This window comes from Pyxicephalus adspersus, chromosome 2 (genome assembly GCF_032062135.1).
Source record: "Pyxicephalus adspersus chromosome 2, UCB_Pads_2.0, whole genome shotgun sequence".
Taxonomy (NCBI): domain Eukaryota; kingdom Metazoa; phylum Chordata; class Amphibia; order Anura; family Pyxicephalidae; genus Pyxicephalus; species Pyxicephalus adspersus.
This window is the reverse complement of record NC_092859.1, coordinates 102964888-102982266: the sequence shown is the minus strand read 5'-3', so window position 1 is coordinate 102982266 and position 17379 is coordinate 102964888. Positions and strand designations below refer to the sequence as shown.

General features: G+C 36.6%; 1 protein-coding gene across 2 annotated transcripts in view; it reads right to left on the bottom strand.

The window, feature by feature from the left end:
- COG5 (component of oligomeric golgi complex 5) overlaps positions 1-17379 on the bottom strand; it is a 178887-nt gene that overhangs the window by 64075 nt on the left and 97433 nt on the right. For both annotated transcript variants that reach the window (XM_072401650.1, XM_072401651.1), the window contains one exon: positions 2853-3018. In XM_072401650.1, coding sequence (XP_072257751.1) covers positions 2853-3018 — 166 coding nt within the window. The remainder of the gene's footprint in view (positions 1-2852; positions 3019-17379) is intronic.

Genomic DNA, 17379 nt, shown 5'->3' with positions numbered 1-17379 from the left:
TCTCAACAGGATTAAGAAATGAAGAGTATGGTGGTAAAAATAAGAGTTGGTGTCCCTTACTTTCAACCAAGCTCTTTACCTGGCTAGTTTTATGAATTTCCATTACAATTATCCATAATTAGGATGGCATGCTGAACACTCTTTTCAATAAAAACATTCAAAACCTCATAATTTAAAATTGGGGAATGCTTCTTGAATAAATGCTCGTGTTTGTGACTTAAAGTGGAGGGTCCCATTTTTATTCCTCACACAACTTGAATAATTTCTGGAACGCACTCCTGCCATAACATGCACTGCCGAATAGGAGATCTTCCCCTTTCGGTTCTTAATGAGATGTTAAAACCTACTTCATCAAGAAAGTAGATATTTTTTCCATCTTCCTTAAGCTACGTACAAACGTCCAACGGTTCTCGCACGATAATCAGCTCAGGCCTGATATCGGGCGAGAATCTGGCATATGTACAGCATCTGTCATCCATCGTCCGAATGACCATCCTGGCGGATCCACAGACGACGAACGATCCTAAGGCAAGGATCCTCTTCCCCTCTGCATAAAGCAGAATGGTACTGTATGTACAGCACTTGTTCATGCATAGTGCAGTCCTTAGTCGTTGGAAAGGATGGGGAAAGGATGATCCTTTCCAACGACTATAATTGCACTTGTACATATATAATTGCAATTGTACATATAATTGTATGTGGCTTTAGCAATGAGATCAAGGATTTTGTTAGCATAGCTAAGCCTTTCTTGAAGAGAATAGGAATCATTGCGCCTTGCAGGAAATAAAGAAGTTCTTTTTAATGACCATTGGAATTTATCAATGCATCTATCTATTGTTGAATTAGATACATTAATTCCAAATTCGCCAAAAAATCGATCCTTCATTTCCCTTAGCCTTATTCCGCAATCTTCGGACATTACCTTGCGTAACTTCTCTTTATGGGCTTCATCCAACTTTGAATTTCTTAGACCACCTCTTGGCAATTTTTCCACTTTACCGGAAGATTCATAGGTCCTAATAATTTTGGTTATGGTTGTACGATTACAACCCCAAACCATTGCTATCTGAGAGGTATCATTTCCATTCAGATAACTGTCTACCACTCTTTGAGTTCTGCATTACTTAATTCTCCGGCCATAAGGGTAAGTGCAATACTAAATATAAAGCTAATACTTTGAGGATAAAAAGATGAATAATATTGTTATCTTAAAACTTAGTATAAATCCCTGAAATACAGGTTTTTAATTTTAAAACTATATAAAGTAAAAAAACATAATAATTGACAAATCATTCATTTATTTTCATATATTTTTTCTTGAGAAAAACGTTTATGGTAAAAATATTGTGTTTTATTAAATTTTATATTAAATGTATTGATTTATGAATATTTAGGGGGTCTAAAGTTTTTGTGAAGTTTGAATGCAAAAATGTGAAGATAAAATGAGAAACCCTGTAATGCAGAGGAGTCGGAGGTACCAGAAACTGAGGAGTCGGAGTCGAAGAATTTATCTACCGACTCCACAGCCCTGCTTGTAACTGCCTAAAAAAGCTTCCATTGAATTCAATGGGGGCATTTTGCAAGTGTTTTTAAGAGTTTATAAATGTTTTCATTGAAAACAAATGAAAGAGTTTATAGGGGTTTTTAAGAATTTTTTAAACACCTACTTTTAATGTCTAGAAATGCTTACAAATGCCCATAAAATCATAATGTGCTTTTAAAAGCAATTCTAGAATTGATTTTAAATGCTTTGAAACCCTTGTATAAATGCCCACAAACATTTAAAGGTTGTATGAGAATTTTTAAAGCTTTTAAAAAACAGTTTGTGCAGACTTAGATTTAAAGAGTATCCCAATAATCTTAATAAAAGGGATATAATGCATGGAAGAGAGCTCTTGAAAATTCAAGCATGGATAATATTAACTTGTATTTATATAGCGCTGACATATTATGCAGCGCTTTACATGTCCCTCTGAGGTGTTCACAATCTAGTGTCACTGCCATAGTCATATGTTATTACCAGGGTCTAAGGACGAATTCCTGGGGAGGGTCAATAAACCTAACTGGATTGTGGGAGGAGAACCTGCAAACTCCATGCAGATAGTGTCCTGGCTGAGATTTGAACCTGGAATCTAGCACTGCAAGGGCCATAATACTAACAGGTAGCTTTTCTTACTATAATCTTCATACCATAAATATTACCCTCTAGTTTTCCGTCAAGGCATTTTGTTTTTTAACAACAAAAGATATTCCAAAAATCTTTTAGCGGTAAATGAACAATTACTTATAACCAAGTCAATACCAGCTTACTTTAAAGGGGATTGGCTTAACATTAAAATAAATGAGAAAGCTAAATTTTAACTTAGAAGGAAAAGGAACCATGGGCCTAGAATCCAAGAGACTCCATGGAAATTGATCTGAACACTAAACAAGGTAATTACACCTGCACTTTCGCACTGTTATCTAGCCCCTGTTTGGTTTTTATATGAAACAAAGGCATATGAAAATAGAATACATATAATAAAAAAGAATACATGTACTAAACACTATCATTACATTCTTTTACCATATAGAGATTTGTAATTCCTAACCAGATTGCAAGGTGCAGGTATGTTTGTGTAAAGCAAGATAAACTTAATTGCATTATTATGCAGATGCATGAAAATTGTCAACCTCCTGCATCACCACAGTTTAAAATTTTACACTGAGCATACAACATAAAAATATTAATAACAGGTAGGTATACAAAAGACGCATAATCATGGTGATGCAGGAGGATGACAATTCTACAGAGTTGGCAACAATGCTGAAATAAAATGCTTGCTATTAGAATATGAAAATTCCATTCTCACCTCTCTGGACAGCTTGTGATGACTGTGTTAGAACTTTGATGTCCAAAGCGTTGTTAATATTCTCATCTAATGCTGAACAATAACCATCCACTACAGTGGTAATGACAGCTTTTAAAGCTCCCAGGTTGTAGAACACTTGAAGTGCTGTTCCGACTTGTGTTGGATTCTAAAAGAAGTAAAAGTAATAAATTAGCTTTTCAAAGGTGTAAGACATTGAACAGATATAAGCATTAAGGGCTCATTTTATGAAGCAGTGAATCTGACATTCACAGAAACATTCCTAGGTGGAGAATCATTTACCACCATTAAAAAACATGGACCTGGAATATGTCAACCAGAGAATGTTGCAGAAGGCCACATTCACTGCATTATAAAATATGCTAATAATTTTAAAAGTTTTAGTTCACCTTTAAAAGATCTTATATTGTGCAATGCATGGCTTGTTTACATAACCAAACATTAAATAATAACATTTAATATACAAATATGGCAGCTCTTAGGCTGTGCACACACGTGCAAAAGTTGTCCTTTCGCAATCCTTTTCAACAACAAAAGACTAAACGAGTGTTGTACATACAGCGCCTCTCTTCTCTATGTAGAGGGGAGGAGGGGAGAAGGACGGAGAGGCACCCCGTTGCCCTCTCTCCCCTTCACTTTCATTACGATCTTTTGTTGTCCGCAAGGATGGATCCATTAACAACGAACACTGTACACACACCAGATTTTCGTCAGATATCAGCCCTGAGGCAATTATTGGACCAGAACAATCTGATGTAGCCTTATGTACACATTTTAAACTATACACGAAAACACAGATTTAAACACAGAGTACTGAAACACAGAGTAAGTTTGGAGGAATACTTATTGGGGTAACTGACAAAAATACCATTACTGCTGGTACATTTAGAAGACACTGGGCATAAATGTGTCACCATTTCTTCCCACACCAAAGGTATGCTGCAGATTCAAACATCTATCAATGTGTAGTCAATTCTGTGATTTCTGCACAAGTTGTAAAGCACAATGGATTAGATTTTAAAGAAAGATTTAAATACATTTTATGTTCTAGGACAGACACTTTGTACTTAGCATGCTATTTGTAAAAGTTTGTACATCTGGTATTCCATTAATCTGTTAAGCACTAAACTAAGATGAGTGATTTTCTGGGTCAGCGAGATTTATTTTTACTGGCCTCAAACTATATGTAATTACTAATCCACAAAAAATACATATCTCATTCCACCCTGGTGTCTAAACACAGGTGGACTCTTCAGGCTTGTCATTATCACATTGTATGAAATATATATCTGATCTTTTCACAAACCCTTTCATTGACATGTTGAAGGGAACATTGAGCAGAGTAAATATATGAATGAAAAGGACAAAATATGACTGAAAGTGATTGGTCAAAATATCTAGTCTTAAAGATATATCATCAAATGATTAATAATATATAAAAAGGTGGCTAACCCTGTTATATAAGGAAAAAAAAATAATATTTTTTGGGGAACGCAGCGGCGGTAAAGAATGAGAATGATAATGGGAAACTCCCAGCACCCATCCATATAAAGTATCCTAAGAGGCTTTGAGTGCTTCTTCTGTGCATGCCTCTGATCGTCTTTCCCGGGAATGTTTTTAAAAAAATAATTAATAAATAAACAAAACTATCAATCTCACACATTGACTGCGCAGTGAGATTGGCACTTTTTTTTTTCACGAGGAAACGTCAGCTGATCTTGAGCCTGTGCAGCAAGAACCCAGAAGAAGCTGACAACATCTGCTGTCCAATTCACATAGGGATTGAGGGCTCTTCAAAAACAAAAGTAAACGTTTTCTTTGTTTTTGTTTTTTAAAAGTTCTACTTTAAGACCTAGTTTGCAAATGTATAAAAGTAATTTTACCATTGTATATGAACAGGCATGACTTGGAAATACAGTATTTCTAATATTATATTGAGTTGTACTACACAGAGGCAGAAATACAAAAATTATGACATATTCTCTAGCGAATTAAAGAAGTACAGTTTCACCCCCATGTTTTTCAAAAAGAACAATTAGCATACTAAAAAAACTACAGATTTAGTAATGGTTTAAATTTATCAGAGTTGCTCATTACTACTAACTATTTAAGAAGTTTGACATTAAAATAGTGATAATGTTTTCCATTAGGTCTACTAAGACTGGATACACACATATAATCATTGAAAAAGATTGTGCTGGTCTTTGGTGAAAATCTGACACCTGTACAGCGGTCGCCTTACGTTGTTCATCAACCCACTATGAATGGCAATCGGGAAAGACTGAAATGCATGATAATGGAGGAGAGCACAGCGGGGTGCCACTTACTTGTCCTCTCCTCTCCACAAAAGAGGCACTGTGTGTACAGCACTCAATCCTTCATTTGTCACGAGAAACGATCATGAAAGATAATTTCCAGCAACAAAAATCCTACGTTCGCATATAGCCTTAGACTCTGTACAGGCAACTTGTTGTTTCAGATGAGTGCAGTGTTGAGTAGTAAATGGTTTGAGATAACATGAATAAAGTGAGATGGGATAGGAGTGAGAGGGTTGGAAGCAGAAGAGGTGGTTCACAGAGAAGTAGTAAACTGACAAAAAGCAAGTATTTACATCACTATTTCACAAACTGCTCCTCATGAAATGCAACACTGATTATAATGGGTTACTGTTAATTCAAGGTAAATATAGATAAGACGTAAGGGTGAGAATTTATTCCCTGGAGTATTAAGATATTACACATTTTCAGAAAGTTCCATTCTCAATTTTCCATGTGCCTGCTTTTTGTATTACTTAATGACTTATGAAATCTGTAGAAATCTACTTGTGAATTCATAATACAACAGGAAAAAAATTATAAACAAGTTACAGTATATTGTATATATAACAAAGGTGAGTATTCTCTACAAGTTTAGAAAATACTTTCTCAAAGTCCAGGATATATTTACATGATTTTATTGTATACATGTATGAAGTTACACAAAGACTGGATAATATAAATATATAAGAGGTCACATAAAGCTATTAAAGAATTCATATGCTCCCAGGAACAGAAGGATGCCCTTTTCCCTTCTGGAATACTTTCCTGAATATCCGCTGGTGTAACACATGGACTGATCTTTGGGAAATGATAAACACCAGCTGTTTCCATCCTCCTGTTTCTGATTTAGGGGTACAATTTTATCTCAAATTGCTTGATTTCATTTCTTCTTCTATACACATACATATTTATTAATAATGCTTTCACCTTCCATGGTAGGTCCTAAAGCACACATACTACATACTGCTAATTTAGCAACCTTTAAAACTTAGGCCAATAAATTGCTGCTAATTATTTTGTTCCAAATTCAGTTTTTACTTCATTTTTACTACATTTTCCACGTTTTCTATTGTGTTTTACCATACTAAGGTTTAGTAATGCGAGAGAGTTTCCCAATATGGCCCGATATAAAAAAAAAGGCAGCTTTAACCAATGAAATGCTAAATGTCCTTATTATGACGGTCCATAGCCTCCTCTGGACAGCGCACTGAGAAGCAGTACAGTGATTAGTAGTGATTAGTAGTTACTCTGCTTTTTCCTCCTATAAGAATGACCCTTTGTATCAATATAAGATATCAATATATGAACTAACAAGCATCTTTCGATGCTTCTTTCTTTTACACTTCAGCACAGCTATACAAGGGGATTCCAAGTCACATTCAGGTACTTACACCGTCTTTACTTAAAAATAAAAATACTTAGTGTTATAATACAGATTATAGAGCTGTATTTATTTGTTCTTATATATCTGCATTCAGCTCTAAGGCATGAAAGACATTACATTTTGGATTTGTATAGATCTTACACATAAAGGTTTAAAATAACAGTTAAATTTGTGCTTAAGAAATTATAAGAATCATCACTAGGTTGTGGGTGTGGGAAGTAAATTCTGCAGAGCAGCAAGGGTTCCCCAGTGTACACGAGATATTTTTGTTCTGGATACAAGGCTATAGATTCCTTTTTTCTCTATCTGCCTCAGCTAGTTTTATTAGAACAAATTTTAGGAAAGCATACAAGCACAGGAAGAAGCAACATAAAAAAATGACTATAACAGTCTTTTTATATCCCAAAGTATTTTATTTATTGATCAAAAGAAGTCAATATAAGTTTTACAAGCAAATAGCAGCAAGTGTTTTACAACAATGTGGACCATGTAATTTAGGGTTTGACTAAAGGAAAAGTTTAAAAAAAAGTGGAAAGGTAAACAAAAATTAAAAGAGCAAATAGAAGTGAAATGAAAAGGCTACAATGGTAACAAAAACATGGCCTTAAGGCCACTTTAACCACCTGGCCGGTAAACCCGACCTTGGTTCGGGGTAATAACACTTGCAAAAAGCGTTAAAACCTGAACTTTTGTAAGGTGGTTAAACAAACGTTGTATTGCAATCAGATTGTCATACATTGTATGACAATCGGATTACAATTGTAAGAATATACTCACCCGGTCCCCGCAGCTCCTCCGGACACGTCTCTCCTCTTCAGTCTTCTCCCGGCGAGTGCAATGACGATGTCCGGGGTTACCCGATGACGTCGCTGCATGTTCGGTGCGGGAGGCAGGGCGGGAAATTCAAATCACTTTCTATTGAACTCAATACAAAAAAGCTGTATTGAGTCCAATACAAAGAAATCTTTATATATTATATAAATAATTGTATTATATATATATTATATAAACTACTGTACAATTACATTACATTATACACTATTTTTTTTTTTAAAGGCTTATTTGATGGGGATGCCTTATCATCGGGGAAACACGGTAACTAATAAAATCATTAACAGTTTCTAGTTTTCTTGGCTTCTATAGCCTTTTTAACACCCCATCTACAGAATACTTTGAATTAGGGACACATCAGGAGTCTTTTAGATGCCTCTTGTGATGAAGCTGTTTGAGCTGAGACTGTGTTCAATCAGCTTCTACCCCAGCCTGATCAACCAGGATATATAACAGCTCTGTTCTCAAAGCTGGGAACATCTGGGTTCCTATTTCATAGTGGAGATCAGTAAACTGATGTTTATCTCCCACAGCTTTCCATCTTGACATCCAGGGGGGCGCGTCAGCATAATTCCATTTATTAAATTTTGGAAGATGGGCTCTTTGTGTTTAGAAAATTTTTGGAATCTGCGCATGAACACTCTCAATGTGAAGCACAGTTAATGCAACTGACAAAATTACATTCTCAACTAAAGCAACTACTGGATGACAAGTCTAAATACGCTATTTCTAGGGTTGCTAAAAGGTTTTTTGAATGGGGGAATAAACTGGGTAAATATTTAGCAAATGCACTTAAGTAGAAAGCAGCCTCCTATATATCTACAATTAGAAATAAATCTGGTACATTGGTTCACCACATGCAGGAGATGGCTGCTGTATTTAAAAATTTTTTATCAGGAACTATATCAGGGTCAGGCGGGAGAGTCAATGGAATCAGTGACTAATAGGAGAGAAAAGATCAATTTGTACCTAAAAAGAGCAAATTTACATAGATTGCCCTCAGAAAAACTTCTCAAAATGGAACAAGATATTAGAGAATGAATTAGGTATGGCTAATAAATCTACTGCAGTTGGAAAGACTCCGGGACCAGATGGCTTCCATAATTCAGTATTGCCTAAATTGGGTAAAGATCCTACTGTTTGTTCAAGTTACAGACCTATCTCATTACTTAATGTTGATATAAAGCTTTATGCGAAGGTTTTATCTAAAAGATTGCGCAATATATTACCTCAGTGGATCCATTCAGATCAAGAGGGGTTTATTCTGGGTAGAGATGCTAGGGATAATTCTACACAAATTCTTTCCCTGGTCCATTATGTCTGTAAGTACAGCCAGCCCGGCCTTTTTCTATCTACGGATGCTAAGAAGGCATTTGATCGGGAGGGCTGGCTATATTTATCTATGACTTTGGGCCATTGGGGTTTGGGCCCTAGGATGCCTAAATAGATTATGGCTCTTTATTCATGTGCTTCTGCGAGAGTATATGTAAATGGTACATTGCCAGACTCTTTTTCACTTTATAATGGAACTAGACAAGGGTGCCCACCTATATCCCTGCTATTTGCTATATCATTAGAACCTTTTTTTAAACAAGGAGCAATCAAACTCTAATATACAGGGAGTAAAAATTGGTTGCAGATGATATTTTATTTATGGTCCAACAGTCGGAGACTTCTCTTCCCAATTTACTCGCAGAGTTTTCCGAATTTGGTTATTTGTCTAATTTTAGGAATCATTTTACCAAATCTGAAATCCTAAATGTGAATATCTCAAAGCAGTGGGAACATAGAGTAAAAACAAACTTTCCGTTCACCTGGTGTCATAAATCATTGAAAAATTTGGGTACGGAGTTTACAGGCTCATTGTCAGGATTATATGTGGTGAACTATATTCACCTGTTGAATGCAATTAGAAAGGATATTCAGGAAACAATTAAGATTCTCCTGGATAGGGAAAATAAACGTATTGAAAATGAATGTTCTTCCCAGAGTATTATTCATTTTCCAGATGCTTCCAATACGGATTCCTCTGTCTTTTTGCAAATGTCTTAACAGCTTAGCTGCTTCATTTATTTGGTATCCAGGGCAGTATTATTAAATAGGATTGTTAATTGGAAGTATGATAGTACCTCTAAAGGCTGGGCTAAACTAGAAGCAGATTTTTGTTTGGCGGTTTTGGACACCCAGGTATCTGGGCCTAGGGCTCTGTTGTTTGGGCTCCCCAAACAACAGAGCCCTAGGCCCAGATACCTCTCCCCTTACTCTTATTACATTGAAGGGGAGGGATTTGATACACAGGCAAATAAAGGTGGTTGTATAATTCTCCATTGTTTCCAATAACAGGTCATTCATATTTTATCCCTGGTTTACAAACCAACTCTTTTCTGGGACAAGCTCATGACTCTCCATTGTTACTGTATCAAGTAACGCTGGGGGACTCTGTCCGTCCAATGGCACAACTTGTACCAACTGAAATATATAAGAGAATTTTAACAATGGCAATATTTACAATTATGCCACTTTGTGAGATCTTTACAGCACCCTTTACGTTCCTAGTTAGACTTAATTCCTCTAGAGAGAATACTTGGTGGCGTTGATAAACCTCTCCATTCTGTATCGATGCTTTCTAAGATTCTATTAAGCTCAAAAACCCAGAGTTTCCTGGCTATTTGGAGAAATGGGAATCTGAATTAAATTTTATATTGTCAGAGTCCCATAAAAGGACTATTTTGGATTTAATCCATAGGACATCAGTTAGTGCTAAGATTCAGGAAAGCAACTTTAAAACTCTTTCTAGATGGTATTATGTCCCTGTACATGTACATCGTATGTCTCTTCAGGAATCTCCCTTATGTTGGAGAGGGTGTGGCATACGGGGCAGGATGTCACATATGGTGGCAATGTCCATTTGAAGGCTATTGGAAAAAGGTGCTTCAAATGATTGAATTATTACATGGGTTCCCAGTGGAGTTTAACCCTTGGAAAGTATTTTTTCACTGCACTGAATTACCTAGGGGTAAATATAGATATTCATTAAATATTGGTTCCCTTCATTCCTAATGCAGCCAGAATTCATATATCACATTTTTGGAAGGATCCGAAGGAACCATCATTAAAGGGTTGGTTTGAAGCTGTGGATAAATTATGTAAATCGGAGGAAAGTTATTATGATTTTCGAGATATGTCCTCTAAGTTTATGGCTATCTGGACCCCTTGGATAATATTTAAAGAAAATGTTCGGTACTATGACATTTTGAATGAAGATTAGGCTAATTTAATTGGAAAGGAAATTATATTACAATAAATTTGGGAAACTACTGTATGAAATTGTAACAGTGTGGCATTATGTTGTTGTGTTACGTTAAAGTGATATACTTGATGGATTGTCTTAGTTGTGTTTATATTTCCCTGTCTCCCCTCCTTTCCCTTACTCCCAAACTTTTTTTTTTTTTCAGTATTTCACGTTGGTATGATTTTGTGGATTTTTGATTGACAGTAATCCGCCCTAAATTAATTAATAAAATATTTATATTTTCACTGGAGTTTGAAAAATGTGTACTATACTTTTCACTGTTTCTCCCTTAAATGTTGATTTGTTTTTCTATCATTGATATATGACTAGGCATTTGTAATTGTGTGGGAAGAGTCTATTTGTGTGTTTGTTTTCCTTTTTTATATTGATTTGGTCATGTTTATATTTAAAAAAATAAAAAACTTTTAATAAATTAAAAATACAACTGCGTCTCAGGACCTGAAGGGAAATCAGCAGCCAACCAAGTGTACCAAGTGTAACAAGCAGTGGAGGCACCCAGACATGAATGTTACCACTGCGGCACTGTAGGTGGAAGTCATGTTCTCCTGTACGTACCCAAAAATGATATCAGGAGCCAATCACTGGAAATGGCAATTATAAAAATTTTTTTTTCAAAAGCTCCCTACATATAGGTAAACAATACTCAACAATATAACTGAATGCAATATAATGGAAGCATCTATACATATCTAAACTGGGAATTTATTTTAACAAAGTCGTTTCTTCCTATATTTTAGCACGATGAAACCAGAGGATGCCCACAAGGGTTTATAAGGATATGCCACGGTCATAAAGCTCACACTTTAAGACTGATTTTTTTTTTATTTAGACTACAACAGGCCCTAACAGTTATATTCCAAATATACACAACAAAAAAACTAGGACACACATTATTTTTGACAACAGGGTGCATGATGTACAGGGATGGACATTGGCATCTCATTACACTTAAGTTCCATTTGCAATCCCTATTTAATGTACAGCGCTGCGTAATATGTTGGCGCTATATAAATCCTGTTTAATAATAATAATATTTTCCAAACAGGCAAATGCATTGGGAACACTACACATTCTCTTCCAAATCAAAACATAAAGAAACATTTATCAAATTTGTGTTATTTCCAGAAAGTGAAGAAAAGGGAATATTCCTGTTCAAAATGATATTGCTGTTCAAAATAATATCAGAGTTCTATTAGTGAGGTCATTCATGCTATGAAAAAAAGGTGTCAGGAAAGAAGAGAGATAGACAGGAATTGTTGTACATGCTGGTTACAGTGCATTTCTAAAAATTGTTCAGCAGAACAGCGTACTTTGATTAAAAAGTTGATTGGAGGGGGAAAAACATACAAAGAGTGCAGAAAATGATAGGTTGATCAGCTAAAATGATGTCAAATGCTTTAAAATTGCAACCAAAACCTGAAGAATGTGGAAGAAAATGGAAGATTATCATTCAAATAGATAGGGGAATAGCCAAAATGGAAAGGACTCTGCCATTGATCAGCTCCTGGAAGATCAAAGAATGTCTAAAGTTACCTGTGAGTACTGTTACAATTAAAAGACACCTATAGGAAGCCAAGCTATTGTCAAGAAGCCCTCACAAAGTCCCAATACTAAAAAAAGGCCCTGAGGGGGTCACAGTTTGCCAAAGAATACATTGAATGGCGTTAGGAGAAATGATAACATCAGAACTGATCATTGATTGATCATTTTAGGTATAGGGGCCACAGACAGTTTTGTCAGATGACCCCTTAAACACCAAATGTTCCAATGCCTGAATGCACCATTTTTTTGACATGTGCAGTGCCAGCTTTACTTGCGGGGGAAACCCAGCATTCCCAGCTTCCCTTGTGTGAGTCAAGATGTAGGATGATTATGGCATCCTGTCACAGCCATTCAAGATTGCTGAAGATCATCTGGAAGCAGAAGAGCTGAAGGAAGATGGTGGATCCTGACACTGAAACGCGTACAGGTGAGTTTGCTGGGTTTAGTTCCACTTTAATTCTGTATTTAAACAACAGTTACCAATAGCTTGATTTTTGTCCACCAAGCAGGGTTGGCATTTAGTCAGAATTTCCCAGAAGAAGCTAACAAGGAGCATTCTCCACCCCCTTAACCCTATCAGTAATGACATAGAGTAACACAAGGGGCTCTGTTTAGAAAACAGGGAATCTGACATTGCCTCAAACAACTCATGGGAATTAAATACTGCCAATGAAACACATAGACCTGGAAGATACCCACAAGGGAACGTTTGAGGGAATGTCCGAGACCCTGTTTTATAAATAGAGCCAAAACAGTGAAGCTTGAACAATTAAACTGGTTGACAATGATCAATGTTCTTATAACGTGGCCATAAACGTTCATTGTAGAAACTCTGGGCAGCAGTGAGGAAGCTATGTTTTTTTCGTTCTTTTAAACCATCAGTAAAATAATTAGATCAAAATCTGAATGTAGTTCTCTGATTACTGGGACATTTTACCTCAGTTATATACAGATGTCATCTTTTAATGCTTAATATGTATCCTAGAGCTACTCTAAATGGATTATTCCTAAACCTGTTAACTATCAGCAGACAGCTATGAAATTGCAAATAAAATTAGATTCTAGTTTCACACTGAAGACTACACTTAACAAAACAATTATATAGTTTAAGAATGAGATTATGTCTTCTTTTTCATTATCATAAAGCATATTGTTCTAACAAAACAAAAATTGATTGTACACCTTTTATATATATTCCACCAACTATCACATATCTACATATAATACAAAAGCTGTATGTTTTTCATGGAGTGACAAATAGGAAGTATTGTGCAAAACTAAAGAAAATGCTTTCAAAACACACTGGTTAAATCCTGACATAAACCTTAAATCATGTAAGTATTTTTTAAATGAAGTATTAATCTCCCTCCTACAGCACTGAACTAAACTCACAACCCCCCACTACACAAGTCAGTACTTACTGGATTCCAGGCACTGTGTTCAATGAACGTTAACACTGCTGCACAGTACAGTTCCATTCACTTCTATGGGTTGTTTCCCATTAAGGTAGACAGCAATAAACTGAGCCCTAAAGAAGTAAATGGGGCTGTACAACACAGGTAGCTGAGCAATGTGGGATGTGGACCTGGAAGATGGATCTCAGTTTGTACTGAACTGTGGAGGGGAAGAGAGGGTTATTTTATGTTTGTGTAGGAGGTGGAAAATTATGTCTACTTCATTTAAAAGATACTTCCTAAATAATTCTTTAAATAGTTGAGGAGGATCACCTTCTTACATCATTCCACTGTTCAGTTCTAATGCTCATGTGCCCACTATAGAAGCTTTCGGTGCTGCAAAGGAGTCAGCATGGGAAACTGATGCACTATATGTTCTAACACCTCTCTCTCATGCCTTGCTTTAACTTTTTCAAAAATTTGTGTGATACAGTAGCAATTCTGTGGGGTCGAGCCAAGTTGGCAAGCCTTCCCTCTCATACATGCATCCTTAGCCACAGGTGACCATAAGCCTGTCATCTGTTCAGAAGCTGTCCTCACTTGGACCAATTTTGTTACATAAAAACCGCTGTATACTGAGCACACCCCATAACAAAAGCCATTTTGGAGATGCTCCGATTTAGTAATCTAACTATCATAATCCAGCCCTTGTCGAAGTTACTGAGAACCCTATGCTTGCAAATATTTCAGCTTCCAACAGATTCCCCTTGGGAACAGACTATTTATTTCCTGTCCAACATATCCTGTCCACCAAAAATGCCCATTGTAAGGTGATAATAGAAACTTTTTTTTTTTTTTTTTTTCAGCTGTCAGGAAGTTTTGGATAACTGGTCAACATGTAAAACACATGCATAGACTAAAGTAGTGTTTTTTTAGGTAGGGTTCCGTGGACCCAGTGGTTCCTCCAGCAATGAGCAATTTGTATCTGTCAGGTCTGTTAAACTGACCCCAATTAGATTTTTTACTATCTAGAAGGTTGATATTCTTCCCACTGGCCAGCAATATAAAAGGAATTCTTTCTACTCACCATTATTCTAATGTACTGTGAGCGGTTGATATAGTAATTATAGCATGGGATCCCTAAGATCTGAAAGTTATATTAAGGGTTTCCGTATGTTGAAAAGGGCTGTGCTAAAGTCTAGATTTAGTTTTAAAGCATCAAAGGCATTTTTCCATAGTTAAAATGAAAAAAAATGTATTTCTACCTACAACGTAGACACATTGATATCTAGTGCTTCGGTTGTTATGCCACTGTATCTGAATACCCTGGGTTAAACTGGGGGGGGGGTTCCATGCATAGCTGCTCTACATACTTGTGTGCTACATTCCCTGTAGAAGACGCAGCATTTATCTTCACATAACTTTTTTTTTACTGCTACCTTTACTATGGGAGTCTTTAAAAAGTGTTTTAATAAAAAAAGAATGGAAAAAGAATGTCCTCAAGTGACTTTAAGTTATTTCACTCAACGTCCTAAAGACTAACACATGAAAGGGCATGGTTTAGATTTTGTTTCAGTGTCTAGAGCAGTTATCCAGCGAGAATGTTTTTGGTGTACCCTAAATAACCAGAAGACTCATGTAGGGAAATCATACAAACTATCTGTAAATATGATCATGGGACCTAAGTAGTCATAAAGTAATACAATTTGGGTGTTTCTAAATTACCCACATTGCCTGAATGGGAGAATAAAGAGGTAAAACTAAGCAGACTGGTAATGTAAATTTATAAAGATTATAAAATTACCCTGCAATAAATGCTGCTCCATTGTGGAAAAAAACTCTCCTAATGTATCTTTTGAAACCAACACTTCCAAGATTCAATGTGCTGTGTCTTCCACCAGGCTATGGGTTCCTTCCTACGTCTACCTTTGTAGTAAACTTACTACAGTTCCTTTGTGTTTTCTGGTAAAGTGGAGGTCGGTGAAAGAACCACAGTAAATGGACACTCCTGGAAGGGTCAGTTTCAACAGATATTTTAGGAGAATGATTTCTATCCAATGGAGTAGCTTTTATCAGCTTGGGCAGCATAAGAGGTAAATATGAGCACATTAACAGTGAAAATGCTTTAAAACTATATTATTATTAAATAGTGTTTATATAGTGCCAACATATTATGCAGCTCACAAAATACCTTGGGATCTCCTATTAATTGTGACAAATTAAATGCAACCACATGCCAACTAAAAAATGCATCCTCACATATTTATGGGATATCAGATGGTTTAAAAAGAACTTAACATTTAAACATTTCTTATTTACATGTTCTGACATAACAGTCCTAAAATAAACAAAAAATGGGACTTGTTTTCTACACCTCACATTATATGTGTCACTTAAAATTTAAACTTTTGAACAGTTCACTCAGAGTACTTAAAAGCCATTGCATGAGGGAGTGCGCATGTGCAATGCTCGGTAATGACAACCGCCTGATTGATCTCCGCTCCCCCTGAGAAACAGCTGCCTGATTACACCGCGAGCACCAAGCACACTAACACCCGCGCATCAACACAGCATCCCGCGATTACCCAGAAGCGATGGGTATTCGTTCCCAGCAACACAAGAACCCAGCAACACACGAGGGATCGCCAACCTTTACTATCCTAAGTAGTCTGGAGCCACAAAACATAACACAGCTTATAAACTTTTAGAATTTTTTTTTTTAATTTTGCCTGTTACAAAAACAGAATACAACAGGGGTGCAGTGTGCATTTGTAGGCCTACTTTGAAATAAATTAAACACTGAACTATGCCCCTAGAAGCCTCCAGCTTCTAACGTATCATACCATTACGTTAGAAGCTGGGGTTCAGGTGCTAGAAGCCTCCAGCAATGTGAAACAGGGTAGATTTTTTTGATGGGCAGAGTTCTTTATGTTCTGCAGATGGCCGAACAAAAAAATTTTAGGGGGTGTTAGTCACAGGTATCCCCCACTAGCACCTACATTTTTGTACATCTCCCCGTTCCAGAGAAATTGAGCTTCAAAGTAGGGAAGGGAACAGGGTACTATGGGATGACATTTCTAGTTTTGTGACAGGTATGTATACATTTTGGGTTCCCACCTCCTTGCTATGTAAGTCGCCCCGGGGGTCCATAATTTCTATGTTTAATTTCAGGCTTCTAGACACACTTAGTTTAAAAACAGCAATCTTGATGTTTGATTTTAACTATTTTTTCTGACCCCCCCTATTTTGAAAGTTGTTACAGGTGGGGAGATGAAATTTGGTGTACTGTCAGCAATGCATCCCCTGTGTACCCTGAAAATTTCAGGTCGGTATGACATACTTTTCAGTAGATATGGAGGTTTGTACTGGGAGAGATATAAGGCTGCAGTACATAACATGCAGCATACACAAAGTTGTGAAACTTTCCTGACGATGACGTCATTGTACACACCCATTTGTACAAGCCCCCTGGTAAATTTATTTGTTGGAACATCGTAAGGTGAATCCCCCTCCTCTGCAGTGTGTACGGGAGGAAGGGGATCCCTCATCAGGGACCTCCCGTCGGTGGTCGAAGGGAGCCACAAAAGGAGTCTGAAGAGCCACGGTTGCCGACCCCTGCCCTAGTCCATTCACCAAATTGCTGCAGCACTGTAATATTGTGGACAGCTGGAAGGAGGTTACACCCTTTAAAACAAGACTACACTCATTTTTCTTGTCCACACAATGT